Source organism: Phyllostomus hastatus, unplaced genomic scaffold, assembly GCF_019186645.2.
Source record: "Phyllostomus hastatus isolate PE091 unplaced genomic scaffold, TTU_PhHast_1.1 phas_contig_159, whole genome shotgun sequence".
In the NCBI taxonomy this organism is placed as follows: domain Eukaryota; kingdom Metazoa; phylum Chordata; class Mammalia; order Chiroptera; family Phyllostomidae; genus Phyllostomus; species Phyllostomus hastatus.
This window is the reverse complement of record NW_025333640.1, coordinates 2,131,557-2,149,544: the sequence shown is the minus strand read 5'-3', so window position 1 is coordinate 2,149,544 and position 17,988 is coordinate 2,131,557. Positions and strand designations below refer to the sequence as shown.

The 17,988-nt window shown below is 53.2% G+C and overlaps 1 protein-coding gene across 2 annotated transcripts; it reads left to right on the top strand.

Moving 5' to 3' along the window:
• The first annotated feature begins 4,312 nt into the window (after nucleotides 1-4,312).
• On the top strand, nucleotides 4,313-15,834 carry TNFAIP8L1 (TNF alpha induced protein 8 like 1). 2 transcript variants are annotated; one of them, XM_045831864.1, is made up of 2 exons: nucleotides 4,313-4,408; nucleotides 12,988-15,834. In XM_045831864.1, exon 2 carries the CDS (start codon nucleotides 12,993-12,995, stop codon nucleotides 13,551-13,553), a length of 561 nt encoding a protein of 186 aa, XP_045687820.1. In that variant the 5' UTR covers nucleotides 4,313-4,408; nucleotides 12,988-12,992; the 3' UTR covers nucleotides 13,554-15,834. The 2 variants fall into 2 exon arrangements, with proteins under 2 accessions (XP_045687820.1, XP_045687819.1); XM_045831863.1 differs by lacking the exon at nucleotides 4,313-4,408 and adding an exon at nucleotides 12,260-12,393.
• Nucleotides 15,835-17,988: the final 2,154 nt, after the last annotated feature.

The window sequence follows — 17,988 nt, the reverse complement described above, 5'->3', positions numbered from 1 at the left end:
TTGTAATTTAAAATAAAATTTACATAGTTCCAGCGTCTTGCTTCACTGGAAAATCAGCCCATGAAGGCTTCTATCTGTTATGTTCCCCAATGGGTCCTCCGTACCTAGAACAGTACCTAGTATAAAGTAAGTGTTCATTAAATGTATGTGGGATTCAAGAGTATGTGGGATTCGAGGATATGTGGGGAGGTGCCCAGGGTGGGACAGGCCAGAGCCTGAATTCCTCACCTGGGTTCCCATGAACACCTGGCAACTTTGGACAGGAGATAGTAACAGTCCAAATAGTTGACCCGCCCAGTCCCACGCTACCCGGAATTCAGCACGGCAGGACAATTAGCCCCAGTGGATGGATAGAAGGCCCTGAGGCTGACAAACAGATAATCACTGGGCCCAGCTGGAAACTGTGATTCAGGAGCTGGACTTCCTCCCTCATGCAGCTAACTCATCTGCGGAGTCTGGGAGTGCAAGGAGGGTTCTGAGGATGGAGGGAACAGATAACCAAAGGTGTGGCCCCGCGTCCTTGGGACACTAGAACACTTTGTCAGGACTGAGGTGATGGGGGTGGCTGCGCGGGGTGAGGGTGAGGGGCCCATCTCCAGAGGGGTTTTGCCCCACACACAAGAGGAGCTGATGACAGATGGATTGTGGGAGTTAACGCCTGGGCTTGGAGCATGGGAGTTGGGCGTTGTGGCCACTACCACAGCTGGTTCTCCAAAGCGTCTGGGCATTGGGGAAGCCGCCAGGCAAGGCGGCTTTCCCGGAGGCTCCTGGAGAAAAGGTTTCCCACTCCCTCAATCCTCCTCTGCGCCACTGAGGTCCCATTGCATAGCGAGGAGCCAGAGGGCCAAAGAAGGGATCGCTTTTTCTGAGTCACGCAGCCCGGCAGAATGCAAGGCCTGATATTGAAGTGCAAGTGACACTGGCTGGGTCTAGGGTCTGGGGTGACTTGGACCGGGGATCCTTCCCCCCACATAGATCCCACCCCCTCTGGGGGCGGGGGAGGGAGAGGAGAGGAGAGAGAAGGAGAAAGTGTGCTGGGCTGGTTGTGGGCAACGCACGCCCCCTGCTGAGCACAGCTGGAATCGGCACAGCTACTAGCGGGAGACCTGGCCTGAGCCCGGGTTCTGAGCTGAGCCTCTGACCCCAGATAGAGCCGCTGGTCTGTTCTACCATCAGCCCCCTGGCCAGCTGGGGCAACCCCAGGGATATTTAGGCAACTCAGAGAGCTGTACACATTACACCCAACTCAAATGGTCCCAGATTCTAATCCCACCTCTGTCACGACCTGGCAGTGTGGCCTGGGACAGGCCACTTGCTTCCTCTGAGCCTCAGTTTTACCATTTAAAATTTTTTTTTTCAATTTGTTTAGTTTTAGAAAGGAGAGAGAAAAGAGAGAGAAAAGAGAGAAACATTAAGGTATGGTTGTTGCTCACCGGGCCCCCTGCTGGGGGGCTGGCCCACAACTCAGGCATGTGCCCTGACTGGGAATCAAACTGGGGAACCTCTGGTTCCCAGGCTGGCGCTCAATCCATGAGCCACCCAGCCAGGGCAGTTTTACCATCTTTTGAAATAAAACAGTTGTAGCCCCTGGCCAGGTTGCTTTGAGGTTCGGTGAGTTAATTTATATAAAGTGCTAATAGTAACTGACACATAATAGGTGCTCAATAAATATTAGCTGTACTATTGCTATTATTACCAGATGCACAGCTGGGCACTTTCTAAAAAAACCCCACCCCCCAAAAAACCAGTTTTATTGCGACATAATTCATATACCATTCAATTTACCCATCTAAAGTATACAATTCAGGGTTTTGGTATATTCATTATTCATTTCTAAAATTGTGGTAAATATTTAACATAATGTTTACCACTTTAACTATTTTTAAGTATACAGTTCAGTGGCATTAAATACATTCATATTGTTGTATAATTGTCACTACCATCCATTTCCAGAACTTTCTCATCTTCCCAAACTGAAACTCTGTCCCCATCACACACTAACTCCCATTCCCTCCCCCAGCCCCTGGCTCCCACCATCTACTTCCTGTCTCTATGGATCTGACTCCTCTAGGGACCTTATGAGTGGAATCACACTGTATTTGTCCTTTTGTGTCTGGCTTATTTCACTCAACAACATCCTCAGGCTTCATCCATGTTGTAACAGGTATCAGAATTTTCTTTCTTCTTAAGGCTGAATAATATGCCATTGTCTGAATGGACCACATTGTGTTTATCCATCATCTGTTGATAAATACAGGTGGCTTCCACCTTTTGACTATTGTGAATAACGCTGCTCTGAACATTGAGTCCCTGCTTTCAACTTCATTGGGTAGATACGTACGAGTGGAATTGCTCAGTCGTATGGTGATTCTATGATTAACTTTTTGAGAAATGGCCGAACTTCTCCAGAGAAGCTGCACTATTTTACATTCCCACCATCAATGTTCAAAGATTCTAATTTCTTCGCATCCTTGTGAACATTTTTTATTCGTTGTCTTGTTTGTGTACCTCCAGGCTTTATTACTCTTTTTCTTTAAAGATTTTATTTTTAGAGAGGAGGAAGGGAGGGAGAAAGAGAGGGAGAGAAACATCGATGTGTGAGTGACACATCGATCAGTTGCCCTTCGCATGCCCCCAACTGGGGACCTGGTCCAGAACCCAGGCATGTGTCCTGCCCAGGTATTAAACTAGTGACCTTTCAGTTTGCAGGCCAGCATTCAATCCACTGAGCCACACCAGCCAGGGCAGCTTTATTATTCTTATGTCACATGTGGAAGACTGAGGCTTGGAGAGATGAACACATGTAGGCAGATACTGACAAGGCTGGAATTGAACTCACCTCAGTCACACTCCACACCTGCCATGCCCACACAGCACTCATTGAAACAATCTGTTGTGCTTTGCTAAGGTGCCAAAAACAGCTCCCTCTGCCCCATTACTACCCTGATCCAAAGAATCGGTCTCCATAATTTGGGGCTCTGGGAAATGAAGGGATGGATCTAGGTCTCAACCAGGGGCCATTCTGCCCCCAGAGAACACTTGGCAATGACTGGACACGTTTTTGGTTGTCATGACTTGGTGGTAGGGCTACTTTGGCATTGAGTGGGTGGAAGCCAGGGATGCTGCCTGCCATACCATAGTGCAAAGGACGCCCCCCACCCCACTCTCACAAGCAGGAATTACTGGTCCCACATGTCAATAGTGCTAATGAAGAGAAACCCTGGACTAAAGAAAGAGTGAGACCTAGCTGTGGGTGGGACGCAGTGGGACAAGCAGTCCTGGGTTTTGAACTGTGGCCCCGCCGCTTGTGCCTGCATGTCCTCAGGCAAGTCACTTCCCCTCCCAGGACCTCAGTTTCCCCCTCCAAGATGGGATAGAGACATTTCACTCATTTGGGACTCATGAGGCCTGAGTCAGGGCTCCGTGATCTCCACGTGCAGAACAGGACTAGGCACTCACCAAACTCTTGTTGTCTGACCTGCTCTGGGCTCCATTGGCTCTAGCAGCAACTGGGACCCTGGGTTGGGGCTGCGGGAGGAAACAGGAGCAGCAGAAGAGCTGGGAGCCGATCCTGGGCCCCGTTCCCAGAACTCACAGCTGCATCCTCTGGGGTGGGGGGGGCCCAGCTGGCCCCATCGCCCGACCCGCTGCCGGCCAGGAGGTTCATTCCCACGGAAATTGAGGCTGGATCTGGGACTCTCTCTGGTAGGATCTCCAGGGCCTGTTCAGCCAGCGACTGCCTCAAACCTCACCCGGCGAATGTATCAGCAACCCAGAACGATTGATCTTCAACACTGGGTCAGGTTCAGCCTTTCTGGGGGTACCAGAATCTGCACTTTTAAAGGAGTTCTCAGCTGATTCTGATGTACTTTAAGAAACAAGTTTCTACACCAACTGCTATTATCCTGGTGGGTAAACTGAGTCCCAGAGGGAGGAAGGAGCCTATCCAGAACTGCATGTTGATCTGTTTTTCTTTTTGGCTCCCTCTGTCTTCCTCTCTTCCCCTGGGTCTCTGTTTTTCATTCTGTCCCCTTCCTCTCCTTTCTTCGGATGGGCCCAGTCCCGCGGCACCCCCAGCATCCGGCTACTTGTGCGATTCCGGAGAAATCCCCCGAAGCCGCCTGGCCCGCCCCGGACCCGCCCCTCTCGCGGAGGTGACCTTCTCCTATTGGCTTCTTTGTACACCGCCCGCACTGCCATTGGCTGATCCCGTGTCTTCGGCCCATCCCCTTCTTCTCTTGCTTCTCTGCTTCCAAGCGGGCGGGGCAGGGCGGGGGTGGAGCGATGGGAGGGCGGGCAGAGCTTCCCGCCCCGCCCCTCGTGGTTATCAAGCGCGAGTGCTGCGGTCCCTCGGAGGCAGCGGGGTAAAATCCAGGTGGTGGGATCCACGACTGGCCCCAAAGAGCAGGTGAGAGCGATGCTGGGGGCGTCCCCCACCTCGGCGCATTTCGGGGACCACCTAGCCGCCCTCTGTCTATCTCTCCCGCTCCCCCATGCCCCTGGAACCCCCCTTCCCGGCCAGTCTATTCCTGCCTGAGTTTCTCCCTTTCTCCTTTTCTCCCTTTCCCTCTGTCTCTGACACTCTCTTGCTGTATGGGTTAGGGGAAGAAGGCACAGAGGGCCTGAACTGCCCAGTGGGCATGGGGCATTGATTACTGTGGGACCAGCGAGCCCCCCGCCCCTTCCCGCTCCAAGGGGACTCTGATGTACTCTGCCCCTTTCACCGCGCAGGGCGCCAGGTGCTAGGGCCAGATTTCAGAGTCGGAAGGGCATTCCAGGTGGTGGGCAGCCCTGCCAAAGGCGTGGGGATGGAAAAGAGTGTGACTTCCAGCGGGTCCAGGCTGCTGGGATATCCAAGGCTAGGCCCACCCAGACTGGCCACCTAGGAGCTCCCCAGTTGCCTGAAGCCTTGGCCTCAGTTTTACCAACTGTGAACTGGGACTGTTACCGCTGAGGTAATTGGCAGGTGAGCTGACCCAGCATCATCACCTCTATCCTGGGGGCCCCGCTGGAGGAGGGGTAGCCCCAGGTGGGGACAGGTCTTCATGGTTACCTCCTGAGTATATGAGCCCAGCTGAGGGTGGTGAAGGCCCTGAGGGGCTGCTGATGGGTGAGGGCAGTTTCACAAGTGGTTGGGGGGTTCCATCTTGGAATTTGACATACCTGCGTTCCCACCCACCACTCACCATATAGTACCTTGAACAGATGATTTGATTCTCCCAGCCTCAGTTTCCTGTCTATATAATAGGAGGAACCCTGAGGGTGAGTGCTGCTTCCAGGTTAAATGCAGGAATGTGGGTCCTGCACGCCTCCTGGGTCTCATCTCCTCCCATTCTCCCTCTGGCTCACTGCTCACTCTACCTCCAGCCACACCAGTCTCACAGTCACACGCCTGGCATGATATTGCCTCTGGGCCTTTGCACAGGTTGTTTCCTCCACCACCAAGCCAGGTCCACGATGTCAACTTTAAAACATAACAAGTTGCCTGGATAGGCTGGGCCGGAGGACTGCCAGGCAAGGGCTGGGCAACTGGGCGGGGTGGAGGAGGGGCCTGCCCAGGGACGCTGTACCTATGGAAACCGGAACAAAGAGCCGGAGTCCCAGCCACACAAACACCTTGGCTGTGCTTCTTCTACTTGGCAGGCCTTGTGGCCTGGGACACTGGGGGTGGGTGAGTACCCAGACCCTGGGGGCTCGAATCCCACCCTGTGGGGAGCAGGACAAGAGGATCCAGTCCCTAAGAGAAGAGATTAGGCAGGTGTAGACTTGAAGCCCCATGTGTCCCCTCCTGCTGTGGGACCTTGGGCATGTCTGAGGCCCAGAGCCTCAGTTTTCTCATCTGAGGCCTGGGTAGGTAAGGGGACTTTTGGTTGCTTGGGGTCTGATTAGGTGGATTTAGGAGGACTCGGTGTCCCTGTCTGTCAAATGGAGCCACAATAGTGTACTAGGACACTATCCTCACTCATGTCTCTCCAGTGGTTGGTGTGAAAACAGCCTTGCTCAGAGGCAGATGCTGAATGATGGCCCATGCTGGTCTGGGTTCAGCCCCCAGTGGTACACACGGAGAGGTGGGAGCCTGGAGCTGGCAGGGCTGGGCCCAGTTCCACAGTGCGCGCACCTTCTTTGCGATCCCCCTGCACTCCTCCATGAAATGGCTGCCTCTGGAATCCCACTCTCCTGAGCTTTCATAAAAGGACCTCAGCCTAAGTCTTCAAGATCTAAGGCCTCATCCTTTAGACCACAGTTTCCCCTTATGTCCAGTGGGATAGTGGAAGTAGGGGAGCTTCCACCCAGGGGCCCCCCCTCCAGAGGGGTTTGTACTGTGCTACTGTGTAACCTTGGACTAACTCTGTCTTTCTTTGGGTGTCTCTTTTCCTGGCTGAATAGTGAAGCCCTTGAATGAGATCTCTGTGACCCTCTGAGAGGTCATTTATTCACTCAACAAACAGGTTCTGAACACCTACTGTGAGCCAAGCTTGGGGGTTGGAAGAAATGTATTTCATCCAGAGAAATCATTACACTTCGTTGTAACTGCCTGGAGATAATGGAGAGTCAGATGGATGGGGAAGTTAGTTTGGTTGGCGGTTCTGAGAGGGCCTCCTGAGGGGGTGATGTTTGATCTAAGTCCTGAATGACAAGAAACATCCATGCAGAGACCTGGGTGGGGGAGCAGAGCATTCCAGGCAGCAGGCACAGACTGTGCAATGGCCCTGGGGCAGGACATTGCCTGATGTGTTGGAAGAACAGGGAGGAGGCCCTTGTGGTTGAAGCAGAGTGAGTGAGGGGAGGGCCGGCGGGGGCGGGAGGAGTTGAGGGCAGGGAGGGGATAGTGGCAAGTCTTGCAGGGCCGTGAGAGCCTCTGGGAGGACTTGTGCTTTTACCCAGAGGAAGGTGTGAGCAAAGGTGGGATGGGACCTGACTTAGGTGCTCACATGCACCCTCTGGAGGCTGCTGTAGGGAGGACAGCATGGGGCACCAGGGGCCTGAGGCAGTGAGTAGGTGAGAACTGGGTGGAAGCCAGCACTCATTTAGGGGCTGCATCCACACTCCTGCCACCTGACCCTGAAATTCCCACTTGCTGTTGAATGTCTTTTGCTCAGCCTGAGCTGAGTCTGTCCTGTCCGTCCCTGTGTGGCATTTGGCGGCAGTCTCCCAACATTTGGTGTTTGGCCACCAAACTCTTTCTTTAGGGGAAATCTGACCACAGTTAAAAGTGTCCTGGCTCCCACTGCAGCCTGGCAGGTGGCCAGACCCTGCCCATCCATGGGGTGGACCCCAAAGGATCTGGGAAACCCAGTTCGATAACCACTGGTGTTTCCCTAACCTCAGGCAAGCCAATCTCCCTCTCCCTTTGGCCGTATCTGACATGCACGCTGACTGAGCGGCGAGTGATGGTTAGTAAAGAGCACCCAGTGTGGTGGGTGTCCGACAGTGCGTGGGGACAATGACTATGGGGTCATTTGCCAACGTGGGCAGAGGCCTGGTGCCCCCTGAGGCCATCCTGGGCCATTGCAGCAAGGGCTGGGAGAGGAGAGGAGTGGCTTCGACCTGCTGAGCGGGCCCATCAATTATTGACACCTTTGTGTGGGGCATGAAGAATTCATGTGGTGGGGGCTGGGGGGAGGTGCCTGTGGACTAGTGGCGTGCCGGTGCTGCCTCACCCCAGCTCACAAGACCCACTTGCTGTATTTTCAGGAGTTTTGCCATTTAATAATTTTGTCATTATTTAAAACGACAGACTAGGAACTTAGAGTTAAACACATTATATTTGAAGCAAAGGTGTGGAATATTATTCAGTCATAAAAAGGAGTGAAGCACTGGCACTTGCTATGGCCACGGACCTTGAGACCGTGAAGCTCAGGGAGAGAAGCCAGACATAGAAGGCCACCCCGTGTGTGATTCCTGGTGTGTGACATGCCCAGAACAGGCACATCCACAGAGACAGGGAGTGGGCTAGTGGTTGCCTGGGGCTGGAAGAAGAGGGCAATGGGGGTGACTCCCAGGAATAGTGGGAGTTGGAGTGTCCAGAATGGGCATGAGGGCAAAGGTTGGAGTCCAAAACACGAAATGGGGTTGGCAGAGGATGGAAGTCCCAGATGTGGACCGGGCTCCAGCATTCTGGGGAAGAATGTGGGGGCAGGCCAGGGGTCGACAGAGCCCCTCGGTGTCTGGACACCCATTTCACAGATGGGAAAGCTGCCCCGGAGCATGGGGCTTGTCTGGGGCCACTGTGGGAGGATATGGACGGTGGCCTGTGAGGCGTGGCGTGTGGGCCTACGGCCCTCCTCCTGTTTCTGCAGCACACGGGTGTGGTCCTGCCCCGGGGCCTTGGTCCAGGCTCTTCCCCTTGCCAGGTTCAACCTCTCCCCAGACCTTGTCCTTGCAGCCTCAGCTCCAGGGGCTCCGCCTCAGAGAAGCCTTCCTGACCCTGCAAGCCCAAGTCACTTGCCTGTTCCTGGCTGTCACTCCCCTCCCTGCCCCCATGGCCCTTGTCTCCCCTGAAATTATTCTGTTTATTTCCATGTTCTTTGGTTTCTGGCACCTCCTTCCAGTATGAGCAACATTTCTTAGGGGGCTGCCTTGGAAATTTGGAGAGATGCTATTTTTCGTCTGAAGTAGAAAGGTGTCCTGGTGTTTGAGGGCAGGGACCAGGGTGCTAGGGGTCCGGCCACACGCAGGGCAGCCCTGGGTCTCCCCGCTTCCTACTGTCCCGCAAAAACACAAGCTGATGTGTGGGGTTTTTTTTCCTGCACCGTTTTCATATTCAGTGACTATTCCTGAGTGAATCAAAGGGAGACAGAGCTCCTTTTTGATAGAGTTTTATAGCTATATGTTCACCATATGGGCAGACCTCTGACAGAATCACTTCATCTGTAAGGGCAGTGAGCTTGAGCTTTTGAGGGAAATTCTTCTTAATTAAGCACGTCTTGAGTACCGACTGAGGGCCTGTCCATGTGGAAGTGATTTCTAAATCTCACGTTGTGGAATTCTTTTATTTTCTGTTTATATTACAATTTGGACCAAGTCCTGTTTTTAACATTTTAAATTCATTTAACATTATAAAAATGAGGTATAAAAGATATATAGTAAGGAGCACAGAGGTGTAAATATATACACTTAATTTTTGTATTTTTTTTGAGAGAGACATGGATTTGTTGTCCCACTTAGTTATGCAGTCATTGGGTGATTCTCCTATGTGCCCTGATCAGGGATCAAACCCTCAACTTTGGTGTATCTGGATGATGAACTAACCAACTGAGCCACCCCACCAGGGCTACACTTAATATTAATAGTAACTCTGGGCTGGTGTGGCTCAGTTGGTTGGAGAGTCATCTCATACACCAAAAAGTTGGGGGTTTGATTCCCAGTCAGGGCACATACCTAGGTTGTCCATTTCTCTTTCCCTCCCTTCCTCTCTCTCTAAAATCAATAAACATATTTCAAAAAAAATAGTTTTAAAAAGTAATGCCCTGGCTGGTGTAGCTCAGTGGACTGAGCGTGGGCCTGCAAACCAAAGGGTTGCCAGTTTGATTCCCAGTCAGGACCCATGCCTGGGTTGCAGGCCAGGTCCCCAGTAAGGGGGTGCATGAGAGGCAACCACACACTGATGTTTCTCTCCCTCTCTTTCTCTTTTCCTTCCCTTCTTTCTAAAAATAAATAAATAAAATCTTTTTTTAAAAACAGTAAGTTCCACTTGATAAGATATAAACTCACTATTTTAAAGTATTCAAATTCCAGAACATTCCAGCACCCCAAAGAGAAGCCCAGTCCCTATCAGCAGTCACTGCTCTTGCCCCTCCCCCAGCCCCTGGCAACCTACTTCCTGTGTCCGTGGCCGTGCCTGTCCTAGACGTTTCATGTAAATGGAATCCCACACTGTGTGGTCTTTTGTGTCTGGCTTCTCTCACTGAGCGACATGTGTTGAGGGTCCATCAGTGTGGTGAGTGCCAGAGCTTCACTCCTTTTCCCAGCCGAGCAATATCCCAGTGTGTGGCTGGACCCCATTTTGTTTACTCATCTGTGGGTGGCCATCGGGGTTGTTTCCACTTCCTGGCCGTGAGCCGTGCTGCTGTAAACGTGTGTGCGTGAGGTTTTGGTGGATGTGTGTTTTCATTTCTTTCGGGTGGATGTTTATGAGTGGAATTGCTGGGCCACGTGGTAACTCTGAGGAGCTGCCAGAAACGGCTGCACCGTTTTCCATCCCTCCTCCCGCCATGTATGAGGGTCCAGGTTCTCCGCATCCCCGCCAGCGCTCGGCAGGGCCTGTGTTTTTGATAGGAGCTGTTCTCGTGGGGGTGAGGCGATGGATCACTATGATTCTGACTTGCATTTCATTGGGGGCCAATGATGTGGACCATCTTTTAGCTGCTTGTTGGCCATTTGTATACCTTCTTTGGAGAACGTTGGGGCCCCAGTGCTGGGGCCCCCAAACTATTCCGTGATGAGGAGGCATGGGATCTAGAGGCGGGGATCCCCAGGAAAGCAGGGACCGATCTCCTGTGGCCATGGCTGGTCCCCAGTGCCTGGGACATGACTGGCAGTTCATAAATGCTCATTGAGCAGCTGAGTGAATGCCCTGGCAGAGCCTAGATGAATCTTGAGTGGGCCTTTTTCGGTTGTAATGACAGGGGGCTTTCTGGCATTTCGGGGGCAGAGGCCAGGGACACTAGCTGTCTGGCCCCCAAGCCTCTGGGCATTTCCTGGGGAGGTCTTGACACAGAAGGGCCGGTGAGGTGCAGCCTAGCCACCTCCTGGCTTATTCGCCCTCGGCCCTGAGCGAGCACGGCAGGCAGGAAGGAAGGCCGGGGTTTATTTTGGTCCATGGCCCGCTCCCCCGGGATAGCAGTCATCCCTCTGGCTGCTTGAATGGGGGTGTTTCTGGAAGAACAATGGGTCAGGGAGGAGTGGAGGGCACACAGCTGGGCTGACCCAGGTGCGGCAGGTCTGGAGACTGGTGGGGGGGGGCTAGGAGTGTGGAGGTGGGGAAAGGAGTCTGCAGCTGCCTCCACTCCCAGCTCTGTTCCTGCTGGGCTTGGAGACGGGGTTGCTGCTGGGGGCCCAGCCCCTTCCCAAAGCCTGTAAATAGGCCCAGCTCCCCTCGAGAACCAACACGCTCAACCTCAGGACCTTTGAGGGAAAGGACCTGCCTCGGCTCACACAGCAACCAAGACAGTCAGAAGGGGCTGGGCTCCAGGGCCCTTGGGGTCCAGAGGCCTGGCCCTCACCCCTGGACTCGGAGAAAGCTCCTCTCTGAACCTCAGTTTGCCCATCTGTAACCTGGGGAGACTGGACCCAGGGCCTGGGGGTAGCCTCTCATGTCCAGCGTTTGCCCACATCCTTCCCCTGACACGTTCAACAAACACCGTGGGCCACTTGCTGTGCGCCAGGCCCTGGGCTGGGAGACACAGCCCCTAAACGTGCCACTGGGCCAGGGAGGTGGACGTGGAGACCAAGGTGCTCGAGGCCACAGAGGAGGACGCCCAGGGCGCCGTGGGAGCCAGGAGCACCTGGCCCAGGTTGGGACTTCTGGGAAGGCTTCCAGGACTAGGTGGTGGTGACGCTGAGACTTGAAGGATGAGCAGGAGTTTGTAGGATGAGTTTGGGAGGAGGGGTCCAGGTAAAGGGAGTGGGATAGAATGTTCTAGAGAACTGGCGGGAGAGAGTTCAGGAGGCGTAGGTAGTTGTGCCAAGTGGGGAGCCTGATGCCGCCGCTGCTCACAGAGGCCTCTACACCAGGCTGCTGGATGCTGAGACCTTAAATGGCAGAGTCCCAGGTGGTGGTGCCCAGGGGAGAGTCACAGCCTGGTGGGCATTGGGTTGGCCACAAGCTTCTGCCCTAGGGCAGAGTTCTGATCTTCCCCATTTTACAAGTGGGGAAACCGAGGCATGGGGCAGTGATGTTTCTGGACCCAGTGGTCAAAGCCAGAGTAAGGCCTGAATATTGGAGTTGGTCTTGTCATGGGGGGCAGCCCCCAGTCCTCTAAGACTCAGGGTGACTTGCAGGTGTCAGCTGGGGAAGGTGAGGGGTTAGAGGTGCAGAGGCATCGGGGGCAGGCAGTTACTGTCTTCTTGTGTGGCCTCAGGGAAGTGGCTTGGCCTCGCTCTGTTTTCTTCTGCAAAACAGGCAACCTGCCCAATACCTGGTGGGAGTGACAAAATGGGCTCATGCTGCCAGCTCTGGGCTTGCCACGTGATGCTGAGTCAGCAGGGCCCCAGCTCTGGCCCCGGCCGTGGCCTTTGTGGCCCTGAGGTCCGGTGGCTGGTGTAGGGGGCAGGGACGGCTGCTCCAGTAATCCCTGGGCCCGCCCCGGCCTCCAACATGGCGGCTGAGGGTTGGGACTGCTTCCAGGGTCTGTGCTCCCACAAAGATGGGCTTTGTGGGAGCCTCTGGGGGTGAGTGGGAGCCCACATGACATTCCTGGTCTGGCTGTCCTGGGGCCACGGCAGGGGTGGATTCTGACCAGGGCCTGGGCAGCGGGGGAGGGCTGGGGGTGGGTCTGAGGCTCCCCTGATTCATTCCACAGATGTTTCTGGAGTCTCCAAGGATACAGTGGAGAAGGAATCAGGCATCAGGCCCAGGGCCTCTGCTGTGGCCTGGGGTGAGGCAGGCAGCGGGGAAGCAAAGCCAGGGGGAGCAGAGCAGTGATGGGGGCGGTGCTTGGGGTGCTGTGTGGCCCAGAAGAGGTGCCTCCCCAACAGTTTGACGGTTCAAGGATGGCTTTCTGGAAGAGGCAGTGTCCAGGCTAAGCGGAAGGATAAATCTGCAAGAAGAGGCAGAAGCCTGGGGGCCAGGGCATTGGGGGATGTATGTGAGTCCACCAGGAAAGGGGCAGGGCCTGAGGGGTTTTGGGGGATGTAAAGGAGTTCGCCAGGGAAGAGGCGAGGGCTTGGGGAGATGGTGGGAGCAAACAAAGCGGCCTGACCGGGCAAGCCCCGTGTGGCCCAGGGCATGGGAACTGATGCCGGGTCTGTCTTTCCCCTGGGCAGGGCTGATGGACACCTTCAGCACCAAGAGCCTGGCTCTGCAGGCCCAGAAAAAGCTCCTGAGCAAAGTGGCGACCAAGGCGACAGTGGCTGTGTTCATCGACGACACGAGCAGCGAGGTGCTAGACGAGCTGTACCGTGCCACCAAGGAGTTCACTCGCAGCCGCAAGGAGGCTCAGAAGGTGCTCAAGAACCTGGTCAAGGTGGCCGTGAAGCTGAGCATCCTGCTCCGCAGTGGCCAGCTGGGCGGGGAGGAGCTGGCGCTCCTCCAGCGCTTCCGCCAGAGGGCGCGCTGCCTGGCCATGACGGCCATCAGTTTCCACCAGGTGGACTTCACCTTTGACAGACGTGTGCTGGCCACCGCCCTGCTCGAGTGCCGGGACTTGCTGCACCAGGCCGTGGGCCCACACCTGACCGCTAAGTCCCACGGCCGCATCAACCATGTCTTCAGCCACTTTGCCAACTGCGACTTCCTGGCCGCGCTCTACGGCCCAGCTGAGCCCTACTGCTCCCACCTGCGCCGCATCTGTGACGGGCTCATCAGGATGCTGGACGAGGACAACATATGACCGCTGTCCACAGTTTTCCTGCTGGGGGTGGGGATTCGTGAGGTTTTTTTTGTTTTAAATGACCTCTTTTTACCCCTGGTGTGATTCTAGCCAAACTCCCTGGACAGATGACCGGTCCTCTTTCTGAAGATGCTTAACCGTTCACAGCAGCAGCTTTCAGGACCCTCGTCACCTGACCCTGCTGGGAGAGGGGCTCAGCGTGGCAGCCGGCACAGTCCCCAGGCTGGCAGCCTACCCCGCACCTCGAGCCTGCTCGGGTCCCCTGTCCTGAGCGGCAACAACTGGATGGTGCCCCTCAGACCACTGGGTGCTCTCTGAAAGCCGATACTGCTCACTTCATGTTGTAGCCTGGGCTTTTTAATTCCTTCAGAAAGGACTCATCCTGCCCTGGCTGGTGTGGCTCAGTTGCGGGTTTGATTCCTGGTGCAGGCACATACCAAGGTTGCAGGTTCAATTTTCCGTCTGGGTGTGTACAGTCCCATCCAGATGCTTAGGAGAGGCAATCAATCGATGTTTCTCTCTCACATCGATATCTCTGTCTCCCCCTTTCTAAAAGCAATGGGAAAAGTGTGAGTCATACTGAACTGGGAGAAAGGAAGTGTTATGGGGTGAGCAGGACTGCCCCCTCATTCCTTTGTTGAAGTCCTGACCCTCTGTGACCCAGATCTGGCAGTAGGGTCGTGGCTGACGTGACTGGTGAGATGTGATCACAGTGGAACACAGCAGGCCCCTGCCCAGCGTGACTGGGGCCCTTGCAAATGGGAGAAATGTGGACACAGGAGGAATGTCATGGGAAGAAAGAGGCAGAAATCAGAGGGATGTGCTACAAACCAGGGGACCCCAAGGATCACCAGCATCCCCGGCAGCTGGGACGGAGGCCGGGAACAGCCCTCAGAAGGAACCGGCCTGGCCAGCACCGAGAGGGAGCAAGGCTCTTGCTTCAGCCGCCTGGCCCAGGGAGCCATGGGCAGGGTTGCGCTGGGTGCCGGTGTACCGGTGAGGACACCTTGATGTGCCTGCACCCCCAGCTCTGACTCCCGAGTGGGCAGGGACTGAGTGCACCCCATATACAGGATGCGAAGGTAAAGCCATCTGAGGTGCGGGCAGTGTTTCCAACGATCACGTCATGTTTGGAAAACAGATACACTGACACACACACTTTTCAGACCTCAGAAGGCAGAGCTCACCAAATCGTGGCTTTGGGGACACCCAAAAGATACAGTGATTTTCCACTCGGGCCGTGGATGGACATGTAGGGTGTGGCAGGGTATTTGCAGGTTTTGTCAGAAGGGGAGAATGGGTGCAGAACAGGGCTGCGGGGCCGTTCGGGTCAGCTTTGGGAAGGGTTCTCCTGGGCGCCCAAGCAGGAGGAGGAATGGTGTCCAGTGACTGTTTTACAGAACTGGATCTGGTCCGTTCAGGGAGAGGGTTGCAAACAGGAGGCCTTATTAGGCTAGAACTTGGGTTTGCTTGCCCCATTCAAGGTTTGAGCCAAATGGAATCAGCTGACAACACTTAAAAGTGGAGAACTGCACATACCAATCTGGATTTGGAATTTCTCTCAACAACTCGGCTAAGCCTGCATCGCCTGCTGGTGAAGCTGTATAGAGGTTGCCCCTCTGCTTTGTCACAGTCCCCACCACTCCCTTTTGCCTCACCCTGGCCTGTTGCACTAGTTAAGATTATGACCTCAGATTCAAGTTAGCCTTTCTGTGAGTTGGTTTCTGCTTCCCTGAAGAAGCCAAAGCCTTTTCGCCCGAGAGCCAGCAGTTCCTGCCTCCCACTCCACCATTCTAAGGCCAGCCTTTCCCTCTTATCTGTCCAGTCCGGAGGTAGCTCTTCATATTCAAGAGGGAAGGTGCATTTTGAGTATCCTGAGAAGCCCTAGATGATTTTTTTCCCCAGATTTTATTTATTTACTTTTAAAGAGAGGGGAAGGGAGGGAGAAAGGGAGAGAAACATCGATTGGTTGCCTCTCACACACCGTCAACTGGGGACCTGCCCCACAACACAGGCCTGTGCCCTGACTGGGATTCAGACCAGTGACCTTTAGGTTTCCAAGACACTGTCCAACCCACTGAGCCAAACCAGTCAGGGCCCAGATGAAATTCTTTGCCCTCGGTTCCGCTGACTGAGTTTATCAACATGCATAATAATGCTTGTACTTGTTCCTTGCTGGGTTGTTCATCTTGACTCTTCATAAATTTGGGATTTAATTTTGGAAAACCAAACAGCACTGCAGAAAAATTTAAATAAAAGCACATGTCTTCCATTGGCCGTATGTGAAAATGGCTTGAATTGCTCAGTGCTGAGTTTTCTCCTCTTGGGGTTTTTGCCTTTTAAAAAACAATTTTAAAAATTTCGATTACAGTTGACATACAATACTGTATTACTTTCAGGTGTACTGCATAGCAGTTAGAGATTTATGTGACTTGTGAAGTGATCACTCTGACAAGTCCCGTCCCTGCCTGACACCACCCCCGGTCACCGCAGGGTTATGGCCGTGCTCCCTGTGCTGCGGTTTACGTCCCGGGCCTGCTGGTAACTGTGTTCGCCTCTCCCTCCCATCGGGAAGCTATCAGTTCGTTCTCCGTATCTACGTTCATTTTGGTTTTTAGACCCCACCTGTAAGTCATATAGTACTTGTCTTTTACTGTCTAAATTATTTCGCTTAGCATAATTCCCCTCTTGGTCCATCCATGGTGTTGTAAATGGTAAGATTTCATTCTTTTTTATTCCATCTCAAATGTCTATCACATCTTTATCCACTCATCTCTCGACGGACACTTAGGCTGCTTCCATCTCTTGACTACTGTAAATAATAACACAGTGAACGTAGGGATGCACGTATCTTTTTGAATTAGTGTTTTTATTTTCTTCAGATAAACACCCAGAAGTGCAATTGCTGGATCATGTGACTGCTCTGATGTTTTAAAAAATCTTCACCCAGGGATATTTTTCCCCATTGCTTTTAGAGAGAGAGGAAGGAAGAGAAACATCGATTTGGTTGCCTTCCATATGCACCCAAGGCCGGGCATTGGACCTGCAACCTAGGTATGCGCCCTGACCAGGAATCGAACCTGCAACCTTTTGGTTACAGGATGACACTCCAACAAACTGAGCCACACTGGCCAGGTCACCCACTTTTAATTTTTGGAGGAAACTCCACACCGTTTTCTGTAGCGGCTGTGCCGATTCTCAACCCCGCGCTTGTGCACCGTGGGCGGGACCTTTCCCTCCACACCCAGCCGCTCGCGTGTTGTTTGTTGGTGCACCGACGGCCACTCTGATGGAGAGGCGAAGTCTCATGGTGGTTTTGACTCACGTTTCCCTGATCAGGTGAAGGTGAGTGTCTTTTCATGTCCCTGCTGGCCATCCGTACGTCCTCTTCACTGAAATGCCTACTCAGGGTCTCTGCCCCTTCTTAAATTGGATTGGGTTTCTTTTGTTATTGCATAGTTCTAGGTTTACACCCTTGCAATTGATGATTTCAATCTTAAATTTACTGACGCTTGTTTTGTGGCCTCATGGGGACTATCCTGGAAAATGTCCCATGTGCACTTGAAGTAAACGTGTATTTGGCTGCTTTTGGGCAAAATATCCTAAAAATATCAATTAAGTCCATCTGGTCTAATGTGATATTTAAGGCCAGCCTCCTTGTTGATTTTGTCTAGAACAGGGGTGTCAAACTCATTTTCACCGGGGGCCACATCAGCCTCATGGTTGCCTTCAAAGGGCCGAATAACTTTAGGACTGTGTAAATGTAACTACTCCTTCACTGTTAAGTGAGAGCTCGGTGCTGCTGCCTGGTAGAAACGAGGTGCCGGGCCAGATGAAACAGGGCGGAGGGCCGGATTCGGCCCGCGGGGCTCGTGTGTGCCACCCGTGCTCCAGAGGATCTGCCCACTGATGACGATGGGGTGTTAAAATGCCTGCCATTACTGCATCAGTGTTGATCTCTCTCTCACATGTCCATCAGCATTTACTTTATATATTTAGGTGCTCCTATGTTGGATGCATAGGATTTACAAGTTATTTCCTCTTGTTGGATTGATCCCTTTATCATTATGAAATGTCCTTCTTTGTCTCTTGTTATAGCCCTTGGGTTTTTTTTTTTTTTAAGATTTTATTTTATATTTTTAGAAAGTGGGAAAGGGAGCAATAGGGGGAGAAATATTGATGTGAGAGAGAAACATCAATTGGTTGCCTCTTGCACACACCCCAACTGGGGACTGAACCCCAAACCCAGACATGTATGTGCCCTGACTGGGAATTGAACTGGTGACCTTTTGCTTTGCAGGATGATGCCCAACTAACTGAGGCACACCAGTCAGGGCTACAGCCCTTGTTTTATTATATTTATTTATTTTTTAAAGATTTTATTTATAATTTATTTTTAGAGAAAGGGGAAGGGAGTGAGAAAGAGAGGGAGAGG